Below are 19,164 nucleotides of genomic sequence, written 5' to 3'. Positions count from 1 at the left end.
CATTTTACATTCAGATATTTTCATACCGTAGATGCTAATCTGAAAGTTATGATAGAATATAGGGTCACATCAAGAAAAAAAAGTTTTGATCATGTTGAGAATAAAGTTGAAATTTCAAGATTAAACTATACTATTCTGAGAAAAAAAGTAAAAAGAAACAAAACAATTTTGAGAATAAATGTCAAGATTACAGTTTTGGTTTTAAGTCAACCAACTGCCTCCTACCAACTTTACAGAATGCTTGGTGTTGATGAGTTAGTGAAACAACTTGATCAGCTGCCTTATTGTGTCTTGTGATGCAGCATATACCCTCTTTAAGCGTGTAACCATCAATATCCTTGAATCCATTGATAACTATTTCATTTTGCACAACTCTTCCAAGTTTGCGTGGTTTTTACTTCTGAGCAGAGGCACCATGTCTTCAACAACTTATCTACACTATTGTTTAATGTGACACAACAGCTTTAATCTCCACCGTTCAACTTTATTCTTAAAATATTATTTCAACTTTAGTCTTGAATTTTCCTCAAAATAGTATTTCAAGTTTATTCTTGAAATTTTGACTTTATTCTGCTCCATTTCTCTATGCAAAGTAATAAATTATTCTACTGTAGTGCCACATTCACTACTAAGTCTGGTTGGGTAGCCGTCACGAATTTGTCCGTCTGTATCTGAAAGTCCCACAGGGTCTTAGCTCTGTCAGTCTCGACCACCCTAGGCACTCAGCAAACAGAAAGATAGCAACTCGACAAGTCCTTACATTAATGTTTTATATTATTCTTCGTGTGGCAATAATGAACCTAAATAAAATACGATAATACTGTAAGTAGGCAGTGGCCCTGCTAACGAGATATTTATTGGTATAGTTAGTTGGTATGTTGGTAGAATTATCCTGTCTTCATCCCCTAACCCAGGGGTGGGCAATCCCAGTCCACGAGGGCCAGTGTCCCTGCAGGTTTTAGATCTCACCTTGGGTAAACACACCTGAATCACATGATTAGTTCGTTACCAGGCCTCTGGAGAACTTCAGGACATGTTGAGGAGCTAATTTAGCCATTTAGCCCTTTAAGACCTACCATAGAACCAAGTCCGCCAGAGCTTACAGTGGGGCAAAAAAGTATTTAGTCAGCCACCGATTGTGCAAGTTCTCCCACATAAATGATGACAGAGGTCAGTAATTTGCACCAGAGGTACACTTCAACTGTGAGAGACAGAATGTGAAAAAAAATCCATGAATCCACATGGTAGGATTTGTAAAGAATTTATTCGTAAATCAGGGTGGAAAATAAGTATTTGGTCACCTCAAACAAGGAAAATCTCTGGCTCTCACAGACCTGTAACGTCTTCTGTAAGAAGCTTTTCTGTCCCCCACTCGTTACCTGTATGAATGGCACCTGTTTGAACTCATCATCTGTATAAAAGACACCTGTCCACAGCCTCAAACAGTCAGACTCCAAACTCCGCCATGGCCAAGACCAAAGAGCTTTCGAAGGACACCAGGAAAAGTATTGTAGACCTGCACCAGACTGGGAAGAGTGAATCTACAATAGGCAAGCAGCTTGGTGTGAAAAATCAACTGTGGGAGCAATCATCAGAAAATGGAAGACATACAAGACCACTGATAATCTCCCTCGATCTGGGGCTCCACGCAAGATCTCATCCCGTGGGGTCAAAATGATCATGAGAACGGTGAGCAAAGATCCCAGAACCACACGGGGGGACCTGGTGAATGACCTGCAGAGAGCTGGGACCAAAGTAACAAAGGTCACCATCAGTAACACACTACAACGGCAGGGAATCAAATCCCGCAGTGCCAGACGTGTTCCTGCTGAAGCCAGTGCATGTCCAGGCCCGTCTGAAGTTTGCCAGAGAGCACATGGATGATACAGCAGAGGATTGGGAGAATGTCATGTGGTCAGATGAAACCAAAGTAGAACTTTTTGGTATAAACTCAACTCGTCGTGTTTGGAGGAAGAAGAATACTGAGTTGCATCCCAAGAACACCATACCTACTGTGAAGCATGGGGGTGGAAACATCATGCTATGGGGCTGTTTTTCTGCCAAGGGGACAGGACGACTGATCCGTGTTAAGGACAGAATGAATGGGGCCATGTATCGTGAGATTTTGAGCCAAAACCTCCTTCCATCAGTGAGAACTTTGAAGATGAAACGAGGCTGGGTCTTCCAACATGACAATGATCCAAAACACACCGCCCGGGCAACAAAGGAGTGGCTCCGTAAGAAGCATTTGAAAGTCCTGGAGTGGCCTAGCCAGTCTCCAGACCTCAACCCCATAGAAAATCTGTGGCGGGAGTTGAAAGTCCGTGTTGCTCGGCGACAGCCCCAAAACATCACTGCTCTCGAGAAGATCTGCATGGAGGAATGGGCCAAAATACCAGCTACTGTGTGTGCAAACCTGGTAAAGACCTATAGTAAACGTTTGACCTCTGTTATTGCCAACAAAGGTTATGTTACAAAGTATTGAGTTGTATTTTTGTTATTGACCAAATACTTATTTTCCACCCTGATTTACGAATAAATTCTTTACAAATCCTACCATGTGGATTCATGGATTTTTTTTTCACATTCTGTCTCTCACAGTTGAAGTGTACCTCTGGTGCAAATTACTGACCTCTGTCATCATTTTAGGTGGGGGAACTTGCACAATCGGTGGCTGACTAAATACTTTTTTGCCCCACTGTATATTATATTTTTTCATGCTGTAGTGCCGTTTTTGGGAGCATTTCAAGGTGATATACATCAATACAACCATTATAGCCCAGATTTTAATAATATGTATGCATTAAGTGCATAGTAATTACATAAATTGCAAAAAAAGTACCTGATGGGTGAGTAGAGGGTCTCTGGGTCGTTAACCCTGACCCTAAGCCTCGGATAAGCTGGAGGAGATAGCAGGGGAGGTCTGGGATTCTATGCTTAAATGGTCTGGTTCATATAGAGCTTGAGGGTCCTGCACAGTATCTTAGCTGTTCCTAGTTCTGCGCTGTTCTGGACAGAGATCTCTGATGTTGTTCCTGGGATCTGCTGGAGCCACTCGCCTAGCTTGGGAGTCTTTGCACGTAGTGCTCCGATTACCACTGGGACCACTTTTACCTTCCCCACTGAGAATTGCTGTTATGGTCTTCCAGTATTGCACCATCTCCAGCCTTGGCGGTGCCGTTCTCACATTGTTCCCCTGCCACTGAGAGTACATTTTTGCCGGTTCTGTGGAGAACAGCTAGTTTATTCTCCTGCCTTTTATCGCTCTGGTGTACCTCTTCAAGCAGCTGGCCAAGGCTGTGAGTCTTTGCTTGGCAGTTCTCAAGGCCTCAGGTATGGACAGTTTGCTGTAGTTCTTAGGCACCTTCTGTGTTGCACCTTTCTGCAGCTCTGATCCCTGACCTTGATCTGATCACTGCTGCCGTGGTGTAGATCAGCTTGTTAATCTCGGTAATGGTGGCGGCGTCCAAAGTGCTGCATTCACATCATCTAGTAGATCTTCTGAGGGTACTTCATGTAGTCATGGTAACTGGAAGATAAGGAGGCTGCGGAGGATCCAGGTTTCAAGCTTTGCCATGATTCTGTCTTTCAGGTCAGTTCCTCCCGCATTCAATGATCCTTCTTCTATTGCACTTGGGGTTAGGTACCCAATCTCGGGTGGGGGTGACTAGACAACACTAGAGGCCAACTTCAAGCCAATAGCACAAGTGACCATCAAGTGCGGGATCTACCAAAGAGATGCTCTGTCCCCACCAATGTTCCGTCTAAGCTGCGCACGTGCGCAATTGCGCCCTGATGGCACGGTCTCTGCGCAGAGAAAATCTGTGTTGCGCACACAAAAAAATTCTAACCTGAATTGAAATGAAAGTAAATATGTGCCGACACCGGTGCTGATGTGGAGTGAAGCCACGTTAATGACAACGTGTACAATGTTGTTTATATTTACTGCGGGAAGAAATGGTAAAAACGGCATTTTATAAGAAAAACGCTCGAAAGCCTGTGAGCAAAAACAGCCCCCCTCCCTCAGCCTTTCCTATTGGTGGAAAAATGTACCATGTCGACCAATCAAAACATGATATGGCAACATGGCATTTAGTTGTTAAGAAACGGGGGAAGTTTTAGGAGTGACGGCGTTATTTTTCCTTCCAATGGTGTTAACATACTGCACAGGTCATGAACAAGATTGTTTTTAATTTTCATTGTAAGTGGGCTAAAGCAGTTAATTAAAAGTAGTCTAACATAAATGTAAATGCTGTAATTTGATTATTTTAATAAACATGTAACTTGGATGCTGGCGTGACCACAGTGCACACGTCTGCTGTCGCTCACAGTGGTCCACGGGACGCTCAGGGATTTAGTGTGTTCGCTCAGACACATGAAACATTAGAGGGAACATTGGTCGCCACTGCTGTTCTGCACTGGCCTGAATCCTCTCAGTGAGATCATTGACAAGACTGGCTACGGAAACCGACTGAGGAATGGAGCAGTTGTCAGCCACCTCAAGCTGTATGCCAAGAGTGAACAAGACATCGATTCACTGATCCACACCACCAGGCTATACAGCAATGACATCAAAATGTTGTTTGGACTGGAGAAGTGTAGTCGGATGGTAACAAAGAGAGGGAAGGTAGTCAGAACTGAGGGGATTGAACTACCAGAAGGCAACATTGCAGACATAGAGGACAGTTACAAGTACCTGGGGATCCCGCAGGCGAATGGGAACCATGAAGAGGCCGCTAGAAAAGCTGCAACCACCAAGTACCTGCAGAGGGTCAGGCAAGTCCTGAGGAGTCAGCTGAATGGTAAGAACAAGATCCGGGCCATCAACACGTACGCCCTGCCCGTGATCAGGTACCCTGCTGGGGTAATAGGCTGGCCAAAGGAGGAGATAGAAGCCACTGACATAAAGACAAGAAAGCTCCTTACCATGCATGGAGGGTTTCACCCCAAGTCCAGCACCCTGAGGCTGTACGCTAAGCGGAAGGAAGGGGGCCGGGGACTGGTGAGTGTCAGCACCACAGTCCAGGATGAGACAAGGAACATCCAAGAATACATTGGGAAGATGGCCCCAACTGACCGAGTCAAAATGGGAGACGCCCCCAAGGGTGGTGGAGAATGACCGAGCTAAGATCCTGTGGGACTTCCAGATACAGACGGACAAAATGGTGGTGGCTAACCAACCGGACATAGTGGTGGTAGACAAACAGAAGAAGACGGCCGTAGTGATCGATGTAGCGGTTCCGAATGACAGCAATATCAGGAAGAAGGAACACGAGAAGCTGGAGAAATACCAAGGGCTCAGAGAAGAGCTCGAATGATCTTTAAAAGCTGATTATGAGAACATATTGTAATAAAAGCAAAAGCTGACATCAGAATGTTGTAGTAAAAAAATTATAAAACAAAGTTATGTTATACCCATTGCCCTCCCTTAACCAGTACATTTTTGAATAGTTTAACGAGCCCTGTTTCAGATGAAATGATAAAATCATGGGATTTTATACAATGTTACCACCTTGAAAAGGCACAGAATAGTAGGAATGACTCAGCACTACTTCAACTTAGCACAAACCTATAAAAAAACTATGCAATACTTTTCCTGACAAGCAAGCATCCAAGATGTCTGAATGAAAAGAAACCTACGGGGAAGTTCTTCCACCTTAGGAGAAATTGCTCAAACTTCTGGAAGAGGAATTTAAAACCAGGTTAAGGATATTCAAGGTTTAAAAAGGAAAGTGGCACTCTTACACAACTGACAAAACTTACAACTACACTTTAATATAATCAAGATCTGAAGTACTGAAAACTGAAACTCAATTCAAAAAACAAAAAGAATAACCTTCATCACTGAATTTAACCATAATGATCAGCAACTTAAGGATATAGTTAAAAGACAATGGCAGATTCTAATGGCTGAATCATCTGAAGCAAAACTACAGATGTGACAAATGCATGCACATAACAAAATTGTATATTTACTACTATTACTATAAGTTTTTTTACTTTTCCACACAGTGGTAAGAAGTCTCCTGTTAAACAGTTCAGAAACTGCAGCACAACATCACAGTCGACAAGCTCAAATGCCCCGGTGCTCAAGGTTATACTGGACAAATAAAGAGAGCACCTAAACAACCTCTTTGAGAAGACAAAAAAGTGTATGTGACAGCCAAACACTATCATGAAGCTAACTATGGTTCTTTTGCCACTCTGAATTTTATCGTTTTTTAACTCAATGCAACTCAGTTCATCTAATTTGATCTCTCATGGAGAGATGCTTTGGATTTCAGTGCTCCATACAGTGACTCCTGCTGGCCTGAGTGATGTTTTTCTTGTAAAATGCATTTTTGTGAACAAGCTTATATGAGACATACAAAAATACAAAATGTTTATGATAAAACTTGAGAGAACACTTCAATTGTAAACACACTAATCTGTTTTAAGATTAATAAGAGAATTACCAGCAGACTATTTGGTTTCATACTGATATGTTAGCGTGTTTGCTGGCACGGTCAGATACACTAGTGTGTTTGACAGTTTTGTTCTGTACCCTAGCAGCACTGGAGTTCCATTATTTTGGTTTAGCACCACGGATGAATGTATTGGGAAAGAACATCCTCTTCAGAGACTGAATGAGTTTTTGTTGCAACCGACTCTTTCATCTATTCACCACTTGTGAACACGACTACAAGACTAGGAGTTTGCTCTACTCAGCTTTTCTCAGCAGCTTGGAAATTGTTCTTTGTGTCTCACATCCACACAGATACTGTTCAGCAATTTCACAGAGCTTGTTGTGGAAATGTCTTCCCAAATAATTTTGCTTAATATCTTGCTGCACATCAAGCACACACGCAAGCCGGTAAACAAAGAAACATGTCCACACAATGTTAAATCCTTCATTTTGTGCATGATTTTTCTTTGTAATTGGAATGCATAGCTAGGAAGACTTAATACTAAGCATACATCAGTGCCACTCACCACCACTAAGGTTCAGCTAAATTAATATTTAGTGTATAGGCTACATATTTCTAAGAATATAAAGCTGACTTGCAACATGTGTATTAATATGCAGTCAACACATTGAATGTTCTCCATTTGAATTTTTTTCTTGCACATTTGTCACTCACTGGTCACAAAAAAGTGATATTGTATGAATGTGACATTAGATATTACTCACGGTCATTGCATTGTGTGCCGGTGTATGAAGTCATGGAGCAGTCGCAGGTGTAGTTCTCCCACTGTTGAATGCAAATGCCCATGTTGGCACAGGAATCCTCTTGGCAGGTAGTGCTGGGTCCTGGGGATCAAGACAAAAGAAGCAAACACAAAACTGGCAAAACTGGCTTCAGTTCAGTGTTGCAGCTCAAAATATGTATATGATTCTCCTATACTAAAGAATGAGAGGAACGGTTTATGATCAGGGTACAGAAACAGTGGTACTGAAGAGGACTCACCTCTGTGCTTGTGCTGCCTCAATGCAGCATTCATTACCACTGACCACAATACTTTAGTACAGAGATTTGAAGCAAATCTATTGAATAGTTTACATTTTGTACATGTAAATGGGAAGTCTTCACACACTCAGGGTAATTACGGAGCTACTCAGTGTTTTGGTCCTGGGTAATTTAAGAAATACTTACATTAAAGCTATGTATCAGTTAGTTTTGAGTTTACCAGTCCATAGTTTTTTCATTTATATTTTAAGTTCTTGATTCTCTTTCGTGCCCAGTCTGTCCCATTCTTGTCTTTGTCTCATCACCGGTGTCTCCTGTGGAAGTGATTTGTGTCCCCATGTCTCTCTGGTCTCTCCCTGTTCTCTCTCCATACTTATCTAGTTCATAAGCCTTCCTAAAAATCCCTACAAATCTTAGAAATGTGGTTTTTAAACAGATACATACTTGGCATTAGGTTTCACTCTATTATTGCTGGGTCTTTATCTTAAAATATACAGTGATCAGGCATACCATTATGATCACCTGCCTAATATTGTCTAGGTCCCAGTGCATGGTCTGCAACAATGCTTAGCAGGACCCAAGGTCTCCCCAAACATTGCCCAGAGTATCACACTGCCACTGCTGGCTTGTCTTCTTCTGCTGTCAGGTGTTCCCCAGGTAAGCAACACACGCACCCGGCCATCCATGCAATGTAAAAGGAAACATGATTAATCACACCAGGCTACCTTCTTCCATTAGTTAGGGGTACAGTTCTGATGCTCGTGTGAACATTGTTAGTGGACAGGGGTCAGCATGGGCATGGGTCTGCAACTATGCAGCCCCAAACACAGCAAACTGCAATGGACTGTGTATTCTGACACCTTTCTATAATAATCAGTGTCATTTTTCAGCAATTTGAGCTACAGTAGTTGATCGGTTGGACTGGAAAACATAGGCCACCCTTCATTTTTCATGCACATTAGAAATATCCTGTCTCAGAGTTACGCTGAAAAACTAGTTCATGCATTTATTACTTCTTGGCTGGACTACTGTAATTTTTCCTGTATTGGCTTCCATTCATTGGCCCCAGATCTAAATGCTGCTCCTCACATACAAGGTCTTAAATAATCAGGCCCCATCTTATCTTAATGACCTTGTAGTACCATATCACCCTATTAGAGCACTTCGCTCTCGCTCTGCAGGCCTACTTGTTGTTCCTAGAGTATTTAAAAGTAGAATGGGAGGCAGAGCCTTCAGTTTTCAGGCCCCTCTTCTGTGGAACCAGCTTCCAGTTTGGATTCAGGAGACAGACACTATCTCTACTTTCAAGATTAGGCTTCAAACTTTCCTTTTTGCTAAAGCATATAGTTAGGGCTGGACCAGGTGACCCTGAATCCTCCCTTAGTTATGCTGCAATAGACGTAGGCTGCCGGGGATTCCCATGATGCATTGAGTTTTTCCTTTCCAGTCACCTTTCTCACTCACTATGTGTTAACAGACCTCTCTGCATTGAATCATATCTGTTATTAACCTCTGTCTCTCTTCCACAGCATGTCTTTATCCTGTCTTCCTTCTCTCACCCCAACTGGTCTCAGCAGATGGCCCCGCCCCTCCCTGAGCCTGGTTCTGCCGGAGGTTTCTTCCTGTTAAAAGGGAGTTTTTCCTTCCCACTGTCGCCAAAGTGCTGCTGATAGGGGGTCATCTGATTGTTGGGGTTTTCTCTGTATGTATTACTGTAGGGTCTACCTTACAATGTAAAGCGCCTTGAGGCGACTGTTGTTGTGATTTGGTGCTGTATAACTAAAATTGAATGGAAATTGAATGCGCATCACTGAAGTCTTGGCTGCCCATGAACAACCTGTCTGTCACTGCTGTTCCTTCCTTGGAAAAACTTTTGATAGATACCACTGCAGAGTGAGAACAAACTACAAGAGCTGCAGTTTAGGAGATGCTCTGACCATATCATCTAACCATCACAATCTGGTCCTTGCACTTGCTCCTTAAAATATTATCTATATATCTCTCACTCAATAATAGGTGCCAGAATAACGTGATCATCAGTGTTATTCACGTTACCTGTCAGTCATCATAATGTAATGTCTTATGGCTGTTAAAGTCCATGTGGTGACTGTTGTTGTATTTGGCATTATATAAATAAAATTGAATAAAACTCAATACTGAATTTTGATTGGACTGAATTGGTAAAAGATCATTCAACTGCTACAGTTATCCCTAAAAATCTTTTTCTCATTGGAATGTGGCAAAATGTAGTTATTCTTTAAATAAACTACACTATTTTATATTTGAAATGAAGCATAGTACATTTCAGTTATTTCTGTTCAGACTTTCTGTTTGGCTGTTCTCTATGCATCAGTTTTAACGGCTGAGCTCGTTCATGTTTACAGGAGAGCTGAAGCCCATTCCAGCTGTCATGGTAGAAGCGTGTGGACAGGCCATTAGTCTACTGGACTAACGTGGAGAGACAAACAATCATTCATGCTCACATTCACACTGACAGCCGATTTAGAATCATTAATTAAACAGGCATGCATGTCTTTGGACTGAGAGGAAGGTGGAGCAGGTGGAGAGGCCCAGCCAGACCTTTGTGCTGTCAGAACGCGACTGTGCCACTATAACAATGTGTCATCGATAACTCTGTGAATGTTAGGATGATAATGACAAATAAAGAGCAACGAGACGTTTTGTTAAACTGCTTTGTGTGTTGTTGTTTGTATACTTTAGCTACTCACACACATTCATTTGTTTGGGAAATTATTGTTTATTTTTTATAACTTGAATGGTTGGTTTGCAATGATACTGAACAAAAACTTATTGTTATTCGACCTCAAATCATGTGATGGTCCGGAGACTTACCTCGTTAAAGATGCTCAGTTAGAGGAGGTATTCGGGACAAAGTCATGTTAACCGTCGAGGGGGGATTGTTTTAAACGTTAGCTTATAAGAAAATCCTAAAGCTCAGTTTTGATGCTTATTTGCTGTTTGTTAGCAGTGCCGCATCGCCCTCTAGTGACGGCAAAATGTATTGCTGCAGTCTGAACTCCCTAATTATAGATGGGCTTCGATATAGGCAACAAACTTACAAACAAACAAACAAGAAAAACTTTTAATGTGATGAAAGCTTGTAATGAAATTACAAACAATGAAATTTCAAACAGTTTAAAAGACTGTTGAGCTGATCGTGGTGTGTATTGCAAAAGAAAAAGAAAACCATACAAAAATCATACAAACACACAAAAATGCCATGGACAAGACCAACAAACTGCGATTGATGAAATTTTATTTGGAAAAATAAATTAATCAACCGATACTTTCTTGCGCTGCATACAGTACAATGAAATAACATTGTTTTCATTCTGATTCAGATTGTTATACCAAGGACATATACCGTTTCTTTTCTACTAAAATGAAATGTCAGCTAGCACATTTATTGGTTTAACATGGGGCTCTTTAAATAAATGTTCCATGAAAAACAAAAAGTACAATACATACATTTCCAACTCAATGATATGGCAGGCATAAGAAAAACTGCTGTATAGAAAATGATGTCCATGCAAACAGATTGTGGAAGATGGCCCATAAAACAGCAACAAATAAATAAGTGAATAATAAAAATGCACAACTTTTACAGGAAGATGGAAACATTTTGTCCACAATGACATTTGTTTTCTTGTGCAAAATGTTTCAACGGCGCATTTTGGTGTAGCTACACAGAACATGTTAAAACCTTTGGCAAGTTTGTCTTTGTGAACAAAGGTCTGTGTGAACTGAATACCAAATATAGCCTGATGCAGAAATAATGGCAAGATGTAAAACTGCACATCCTACAAATAAAGATATAAACTATTTTTTGAAGTAGTTACATTGTTATTTGCTTTGTACTTCTGCAGCTGACCATTTGTAAACCCCGGCTACCTCAAACAGCAGTAGTCTAACAAAATAAATGTAATAAAAACAGTCATTCCCATCGAAAGTGCCAAATATTATTCAAAAGAGTCACATAAATGTTGAGCTTTGATTTTTTATAATAGATATATAACAGCTTGATCTCTTGGTAAAGTGTGAGAGTCATGAAAAAATAACTTAATGAGAATGTTTTAACCAAAATCAGGACATTGTTACTACGTAACCACAGCCAAGATATTTTCAGTCCAGTTGCCACAGGTGTATTTAATCAAGCACCAACCATCAGATCTGTATTTACAAACGGCCGTGAAAGATTGGGTCATTCTGACAGCTCACCGAGTTCAAGCATGGAAATGCAATCGGATACGAGCATTTGAAGTCAGTTTGTGAAATTTCTTCCCTCCTGGATATTCCATAATAAACTGTGGTGTTGTGATGGTATTATTCCAAAGTGGAATCATTTAGGAATCCTAACAAGTCAGCCACAGAGTGGCAGATCATGTAAAGGTGCCATGCATTGCTGCGACGTAAGTGTGTAAGAGTCTCTGCTGACTGACTAACAGTTTCAGCCTTGCCCATCAACATCGGCACAAAAACAAAGGCGCTTCATGGCATAGGTTTCCATGACCAAGTACCTCCTGTACTTGTAATGTGTAGTCGCCCCTGTACTTTTCTTCATATGGTCTATTTACATGTTCATGGCAGAACATACACACTGCAGACTTAAAATATGTTTTCTTGTTGCTTAAGTTTCAAAGGCATGTCGACTGTCATATAAAAAAATCTACTTGGGTCCATGTCCAATGTTTCGCCTAATGCTATTCCAAATATAACATTTCCTTGTAACATAGTCATTTCAGTGCAGTAATGGGATACATTACTTTCTGTTGTCCTATCTTGTTTGGTGGCCCCAGTGAGGATAAAGATTTTTGCAGATGTAACAATAACCAGTGCAAACACAAAAGTAATGATAGTTATGGTTACTGTAATGAATTATCTATAGAGAGTACAAAAAATGAAATGCATTACTTTAAAAAAGTAATAGAAATGATGATAGTTAATGACCTCAACAATGATGTACACAAAGAAATAGTTGTCATTTTGTCACCATTTATGACAGTGCTCTGAGACCAGAGAGAACTTTATTTACTGTGTAGCATTGTCTCATCTGAATCCATTACTCGGTGGGCTTTAAAGGTTGAAATGGATGTAAACAATGATCCACTCAGGACTGACACATCATTGGCATCGTGACACAGGACGGTGTTCAGCATATGTAGTCAGAAGCATTGTAGCCAACTCTCAGAGTTAGTGTAAGTGAAGAATAATGTGAGTATGTTGAAGGAAATGTAAATGTAGTGACTCTCTCTGTCTTTTGTCCTTTTACTGACATACCTGAGCCAGCACCCATCAGAATCTGTTTTTGTTTTGAATCAGTTATAAAACTTAATATTCATATCATTCAGAAAAAGAACTTTACAAAAGCATCATAGATTAAAAAAAATAAGAGAGGTAATCTTTGCATTAGCAAAGGCTGCATAAATAGTGATGATGAAGGCTCTGTAAGGAGGCAACCGATGTGGCCGATAACTTGGTTTAGTACAAGGAGCTGATTTGATCAGAATTCTAACAGTGAATAAGTGAGGCAACAAATACAGTTAATAAGACGAAGCGCCTTCCATACGGTCTCATGGATGCAGAGCTACTGTTTGCATTGAGCAGGAAGAAAGGGCTGCTGGAGTTGGAGTTGAAGTTTGTGTTGTAGTAGTCTAAATCAGGCTGAGATTTGAGGGACGGTGTACCTTCACATCCACGTTCAATCTGCCCGCTGCGAAACAATGCATCGTTGAGGAGATCCGGAAGACGACCATTGAGGTCCACTGACGCCAAACAGCCCTGGAAGCCGTCTCTGGAAGCCACCAGTTTAGGCAGGTTGCCATACATGCCTGGACCCAGTCCAGCAATGAACAGATCACCTGGGGCACAGAAAAAATGTAAAAGTGCAGGAGAACATTATCTTTAAAAATATTATGGATATTTATAGAAAGATTTGTGTTGAAATCTTTTCAGATCTAAACGGCATCAGGACAAACAAAACAGAACTTTTAATTAATTACGAAACCGAACTAAAGAGAGCGCACATATCACACAGGCTTTTCCTCTTGACAGCTGTACACGTACGTGGATTTTTATTGTTGTTGTTGTTGTCTGAATACAACGCTGGCTGATTTGCAAATGTATGCTAATTATTCACATTCTTGTTGCTTGAGCCCACAAACTATTTTACTGTTGCATTACTGGGAACACCAGAAAGATCCGTCTGCACTGTCTTGTTAAGTCTGATGCAGTTATTGGGGGTGGTTTTAAAAAACAAATTTCCTCTATCCAAATCGATTTTAGTTTAAATAAAGTGAGATCGATTCACTAAATCCTGAATCAATATTTCAATATAATAATATAACAATATATAAAAGTATTTTGTCAGAATCTCAGGTTAAAGCTCACAAAACTATTTCAACAACCACCAAACAGCTAAACAGTAAATGAGAGCAGGTAAACGGATTCCACACAAAGATGTAAAACACAAAGCGTGGATCGTTCACCCGCCGCCACGTACACCGACATCTCACAGATTCTGAAGCTGCAGGTTTCGTCACTCTCTGACCAAAACTCGCTGAACCATCAGCAAAACAAAATGATCAAAACTACGCTTCATGCATTTCCTCGTACTTTTGCTGTTTTGCTTCCACCACGATAAAATTGCACTTCAACTTTCTTTCAGTGTACTCACAGACCAGTTTACCATCAAACGACTCTGTTGTCTCCATCATTCGCTTGCTTATTACGCACCAGTCTGCTAGTGTGTACAGTGCTGCCGGCCGCTGTTTTTTTTTCCCCTCAAAAATAGCCTGAGGTAATGTTCACATGTTGTATCATAGTTTTCTTTAGTTTTTGTTCTACTGCAGAATATTTTTAAGGTTATAGGCCAGAAAAATCTGCTTGTTTTTCTGTTTTATCCTCAGTTACTTTGACACAAAGGCCTCTGCTGTGATGCTCACACCTCTGATGAAGTCTCAGCTTTGTTTTTATACATAGATATAAAAATATGGATATGTACTGATAAATGATCAGAATTCTAATATTTCTGACTGTCTGAGTCAAAACTGAATCGAATCGAATCGGGACGTCGAGTCAGTTATAGAAATCAAAATCGATACCCAGCCGTGGTAGTTGTTCTCTTCAAAAACCAACACCTTCATTTCACAAATGCAAACAAGCATCAAGGCACGACTGGGGAATAGTCCTGAAGTATTTCAGTGTCAGTATATTGACCCACACTTCCTGCTGACAACGTCACGCCTAGCATCCATGAAAAGATTTAAAGTTGAGTTAGAAGTAAGTAGTAAGCTGACCAGTTGGCATCAAAGGATGTACGCCATGAGCCCATCCTCCACACAATTAGTCATTAATATTTGGCAGTCCTAAACTTTAACTTCAAATTTCACTAAGTCAACAGTGATCATCGTCATCGTTCTGAATTGTGAAATTATTGGATTTATATCCCCAAGGTTACAGCATGCTCCACAAAGTGTCAAAAACTGGGCTTGAAGGCGCGCTGCACACACAGCTAAGAGGATTGTGCATCTATAGTCCTGAAATTGAAGCAGCTTGAGTAGATCGTAATAAAGTTTATTCATAATAATGATAATAACAATATATTTATTTATAGGCATCTTTTAAAACCCTCAAAGGGCTTGAGGTATGGTTTGTGTGTCTCCTGCCAAAATGAAACCAGGAAGCTTTTGCATGTCAGGTAAAATGTCTTAACCACTATACCACAGAGCGTAACTTAAACACTCGTTTCTTATCAGTGCAGCAAACAACCACTATATCTAAATGAAAAACTGAGTCATATCTTGAGTGTACCTTTAAGGTCCAGATTCTTGGCACCATTGATACTCTGACTAGTGGCTGTAGCATCTACTTTCAGCGTGTGGGTGTTGCTGTTGTCTCGGGTAATAGCCACATTGTGCCACTGATTGTCATTTAGTGCCCTTTCACTTTTTCCCTTGATGAGGTTGGGCCCATTTCCAAGGTCAAAAACATAGTGTATGTACCTACAAGAGAAAAATCACTAGTTATATGGGTTTAACAACAAAAACAAGTGTGAAATAGCAATCTGCTATAAACATCTGCTATTTGCAAATTAGTAAAAATATAACAGAAAGATGAATTTTATCCTATAATGAAGGTTCGGCCATGATCAGGATATCAGACTTTTGACAAAATGTGTTTGTTCGTTATTCTTATTGGAACACAATAAAATCAACCAGCCATTAAGAAAAGTTTAACAGGTATCCTCTAAAGGAAAGTTTACCCTTTAACTAGTTCCACAGCAATGAAATCATTGCCGTCTCCAGAGTTGAAGAGTATGAAGCCATCTGGTGAAGTGGTCTTGAACTGAAAGAAGAGGTGCATGGACGTGTAGGCCTGTAACGTGGCCAGGCTGAGATAGCTGCTCTTGGATTTGAAGGTGACAGGGTCAGCGATAATGGAGCGAATCCCAAAGCGGGCATTGAGCTCACAGTAATCAATGTCACCATTCTTGCATAAGTCAATGTATAGCATGCCGTTAAATCTGAGAAAAAGAAAAGAACATGTAGGCAAAAATAAGGAAACATTTTTAGAAATCTACAGAATATTCATCTTAGAAGTAGAAATACCTTAGGCTCTGGAGGTGACCAATAAAGCTGGATGGGATGCTAGAAACAAATCGGCGCTCTGTCATTATGCCTGTTTCGATGTTATGGAACTCCAGACGAGTGTGGTCACCCACCATTTGGCCTGGAGACGGGGAGGGTGGAGGGGAAGGGTTGAAAGAAAGACAAAAAACGAAAAGAAAAGAGAACACCGTCTGACACTAACACAAAAGGGCTGATTTAAGGAGAAAATTACATTACACAGTATTAGATGAATGCAAACTGACACTAATGGGTACATGTGTACTTGCTTTTTTGGAGCAGAATTACACACTGACTTTAGTGTTTATGGCGAGATGCTGTAGCATGGTGGAATAACACTGACAAAGACATACTAAGAATATTTCCAGTTGATGGAGGCAAGTACCTTCTGCTACATCATCGTCAACCGTTAGCTTGTAGGTTTTGCCACGACGCACCACACGCACTGTATGCCATTCATTATCATTGAGCTTTTGCCCAGCATACAGGGTCTCCGGTCCCTTGCCTGAGAACAATGGTCAGTCACAAAGTTAAGGACATCCTGAGAGCCTAAAACCAAACATTTGCTTCCCACCAGTGACAATAGGAACATTTACAGGTCTTCCACAACCTGGTTAGTAGTTTAAAAATGAGGGAAAAATTGGATTGAAATTAGATCCGATGGGAAACAAAGGTTTGATATAGTCATTCATTTATTTACACAGGGTAAATGATATGAGCACAGATGTTTGACATCTGTGCTCATATCATTTACCTGACTGCTAAGCAGTAGAAATAATTGCTTTTACTCATCATAGAGTTAAAGAAATCTTCCTGTCATTCCTTCCATGTTCTGCACTGCTTTTTTATCTTCATTTCTTAATCTCCTGCTCCAATAACAAAATGCTATTAACATGACCAGTGTTATATGTTTGTGTTTAGCAAACATTAGGGCTTTATATCAGTGGTGCCCAAGCCCCGGGCCACGGACCGGAGTCGTTTGGTACCGGGCTGCCAGAGTCGAGGCTCAGGTGTGAAATTCATGCTTTTCAGGGTTTTTATCGTTTTTTATCGTTTTCAGTGTTAACAGGGTTTTTTCCCGTGTGAAACAATTTTCTTTTTTTTTTTTTGGTACCAGTAGTGGTTTTATTTTGTTGTATTTATACGCAAAACCTTAAAGGCCGGTCCGTGAAAATATTGTCGGGCATAAACCGGTCCCTGGCACAAAAAAGGATGGGGACGGCTGCTTTATATTATTGGAAACCATTTCTTCAGCCACACCTGATCTCAGGGCAGGAGGAGAACTATTCTTTCCTTTTAGAAAAGTATGAAACTACTTCAGGTTAGAAAACAGTCATGAGATTTAAAAGAAATTAGCACTGATGTGGAATACAGGTTGGTCATACAGTTTTATTCATTTATCTTTAAATTAATTTAAGCATTTTCTTCTTTACATTTACATCATTTACATCAGCGATGCCACACATGGAAATGCAGAGGAAAGTGGGGCAGTGAGTAAATTGATGCACCACCTGTATTTTAGCAATCACAGGCAGATTTTATAAAAAGATGTGTTGCATCATAACAATCCAAAACTAAAATTAATATTTTGTATGCATGTGAGACATGGTGGCATTTATGTCACCAGCATATGTCAAAGTCTGTAATTGTAGAACTATTTGCAGTATTTTGTGGCAGTCGAGGCGGTGCACTGAAATGTAAAAAAGAAAATTAAAGAAAAGTTTAACTTAGTTTGAGTCTTCAGTCTTAATCTTTCACAACCGTAGACGAGAAACGTAATTATATTTTTCCATGGTTGCTGGACCAACCTATCCTTTGCTCAAGCAGCTCCAAGAATTTGGTGGACCTCATATATTTAATTGTTTATTTGAGTGACTGGAAGTGGATAGCCAACACAATGTGTTAAATGCATGGTGCTACAACTTTTGGTATCGATCCAATACCAAGTAAATACACAAGTAATACAGATGCCAACACTGTGAACCTATAAAGACAGATTATGTAGGCAAGTTGGCGAGAAGTTGATGAGATTGATCATCATCGATTTTCAAGAAGCTGTCTGAAACGTAGGAAACAATTTTAAAAGTTTTTCTCATTTATAATTATTCATATCAAAAAGCTCAAAGGATAATGCATATTCTCAATAACGTGTAATATTATCAATATTAATATTAGTTTTTAATATGTACATTCTTTGAGTATTTAAATTAAAATCTAAATTGGGTTAAATCATTTTGATTACAACTTTAAGCTGATCGAATCTCCATTACCCCATTATGAGTAAAAGCAATCGTAGTGATCTTGGCAATCACTGTAAAACAGCAACAGACACACTATAAGTAGAAAGAGCTTAATGATTCATCACAGCTAGCCTGAAAAATGCTTAGAAAGTTCCCTAACATGACAAACTATCCTGCGAACTAGTTTCCTCTGAAAAACACGCTTTCTTCAATAAATAGTCAAATATTACATTTAATTAAAAGACTGTTTGATTTTTCAGTCTTTTGAATCTGGGTTTGTGTTAGGAGTGTAAAGTACACCTGTTGTCAGTCAGTACTCAGCTAGTTGTCATTAGCATGCATATTACTTACGGAAACACAAATTTCAGTTTAAAAAACTGTCTCATTGTACAGAAAAAGTAATGGACTGAAATGTCCACCTGATGAAGCAACATGTGAATTTTGCCTTGGATTTATATTTCTCTATTAGTGTGCTTTGAAAAATAAGGAGTGATAGCTCCTAGTTCTACATGGGTTTTATCATAGCATTATTATGGATATTATCAATGTTTTAATAAACACTCAAATTCAAAATGATTCACAAAATTCAATTTTTATGGTTACATCGTTTGCCAAGTTTTCCCCTGAAATAAGGCTTTAATATTTGGTGTTTATAAATTCCTCACATAAAATCAAAGGTAGTTCATGAGCACTCATGTGCTGGGCATGAACGCTTACACACCTAATTACTTTAGTTGAAATCTGAGTGCTTTCAGTCGTGTTCCACTGAAGACAGAGGCTTGTATGATTTAGTCAAGTTCATCATTTTGGCGCTAACCAATAATGACAGAT

General features: G+C 40.0%; 1 protein-coding gene across 5 annotated transcripts in view; it reads right to left on the bottom strand.

Annotated features, from left to right (window-relative positions):
* Nucleotides 1-19,164, bottom strand: part of nrxn3a (neurexin 3a) — a 199,517-nt gene that overhangs the window by 41,343 nt on the left and 139,010 nt on the right. For all 5 annotated transcript variants that reach the window (XR_001336901.2, XR_001336903.2, XM_005938683.3 and 2 more), the window contains 6 exons: nt 16,479-16,598; nt 16,076-16,196; nt 15,730-15,990; nt 15,279-15,469; nt 13,154-13,327; nt 7,172-7,291 (listed from right to left, as the gene is read on the bottom strand). Coding sequence is in view for 3 of the 5 variants with exons in the window: in XM_005938683.3 (XP_005938745.1) it covers nt 7,172-7,291; nt 13,154-13,327; nt 15,279-15,469; nt 15,730-15,990; nt 16,076-16,196; nt 16,479-16,598 (987 nt within the window). In the remaining 2 variants the exon portion in view is untranslated. The remainder of the gene's footprint in view (nt 1-7,171; nt 7,292-13,153; nt 13,328-15,278; nt 15,470-15,729; nt 15,991-16,075; nt 16,197-16,478; nt 16,599-19,164) is intronic.

The sequence above is a fragment of the Haplochromis burtoni genome, unplaced genomic scaffold (assembly GCF_018398535.1).
Source record: "Haplochromis burtoni strain Fernald_Lab_line unplaced genomic scaffold, NCSU_Asbu1 Contig_251, whole genome shotgun sequence".
Taxonomy (NCBI): domain Eukaryota; kingdom Metazoa; phylum Chordata; class Actinopteri; order Cichliformes; family Cichlidae; genus Haplochromis; species Haplochromis burtoni.
Note: the sequence above shows the minus strand (reverse complement) of the source record. Positions and strands in the feature narration are given on the sequence as shown.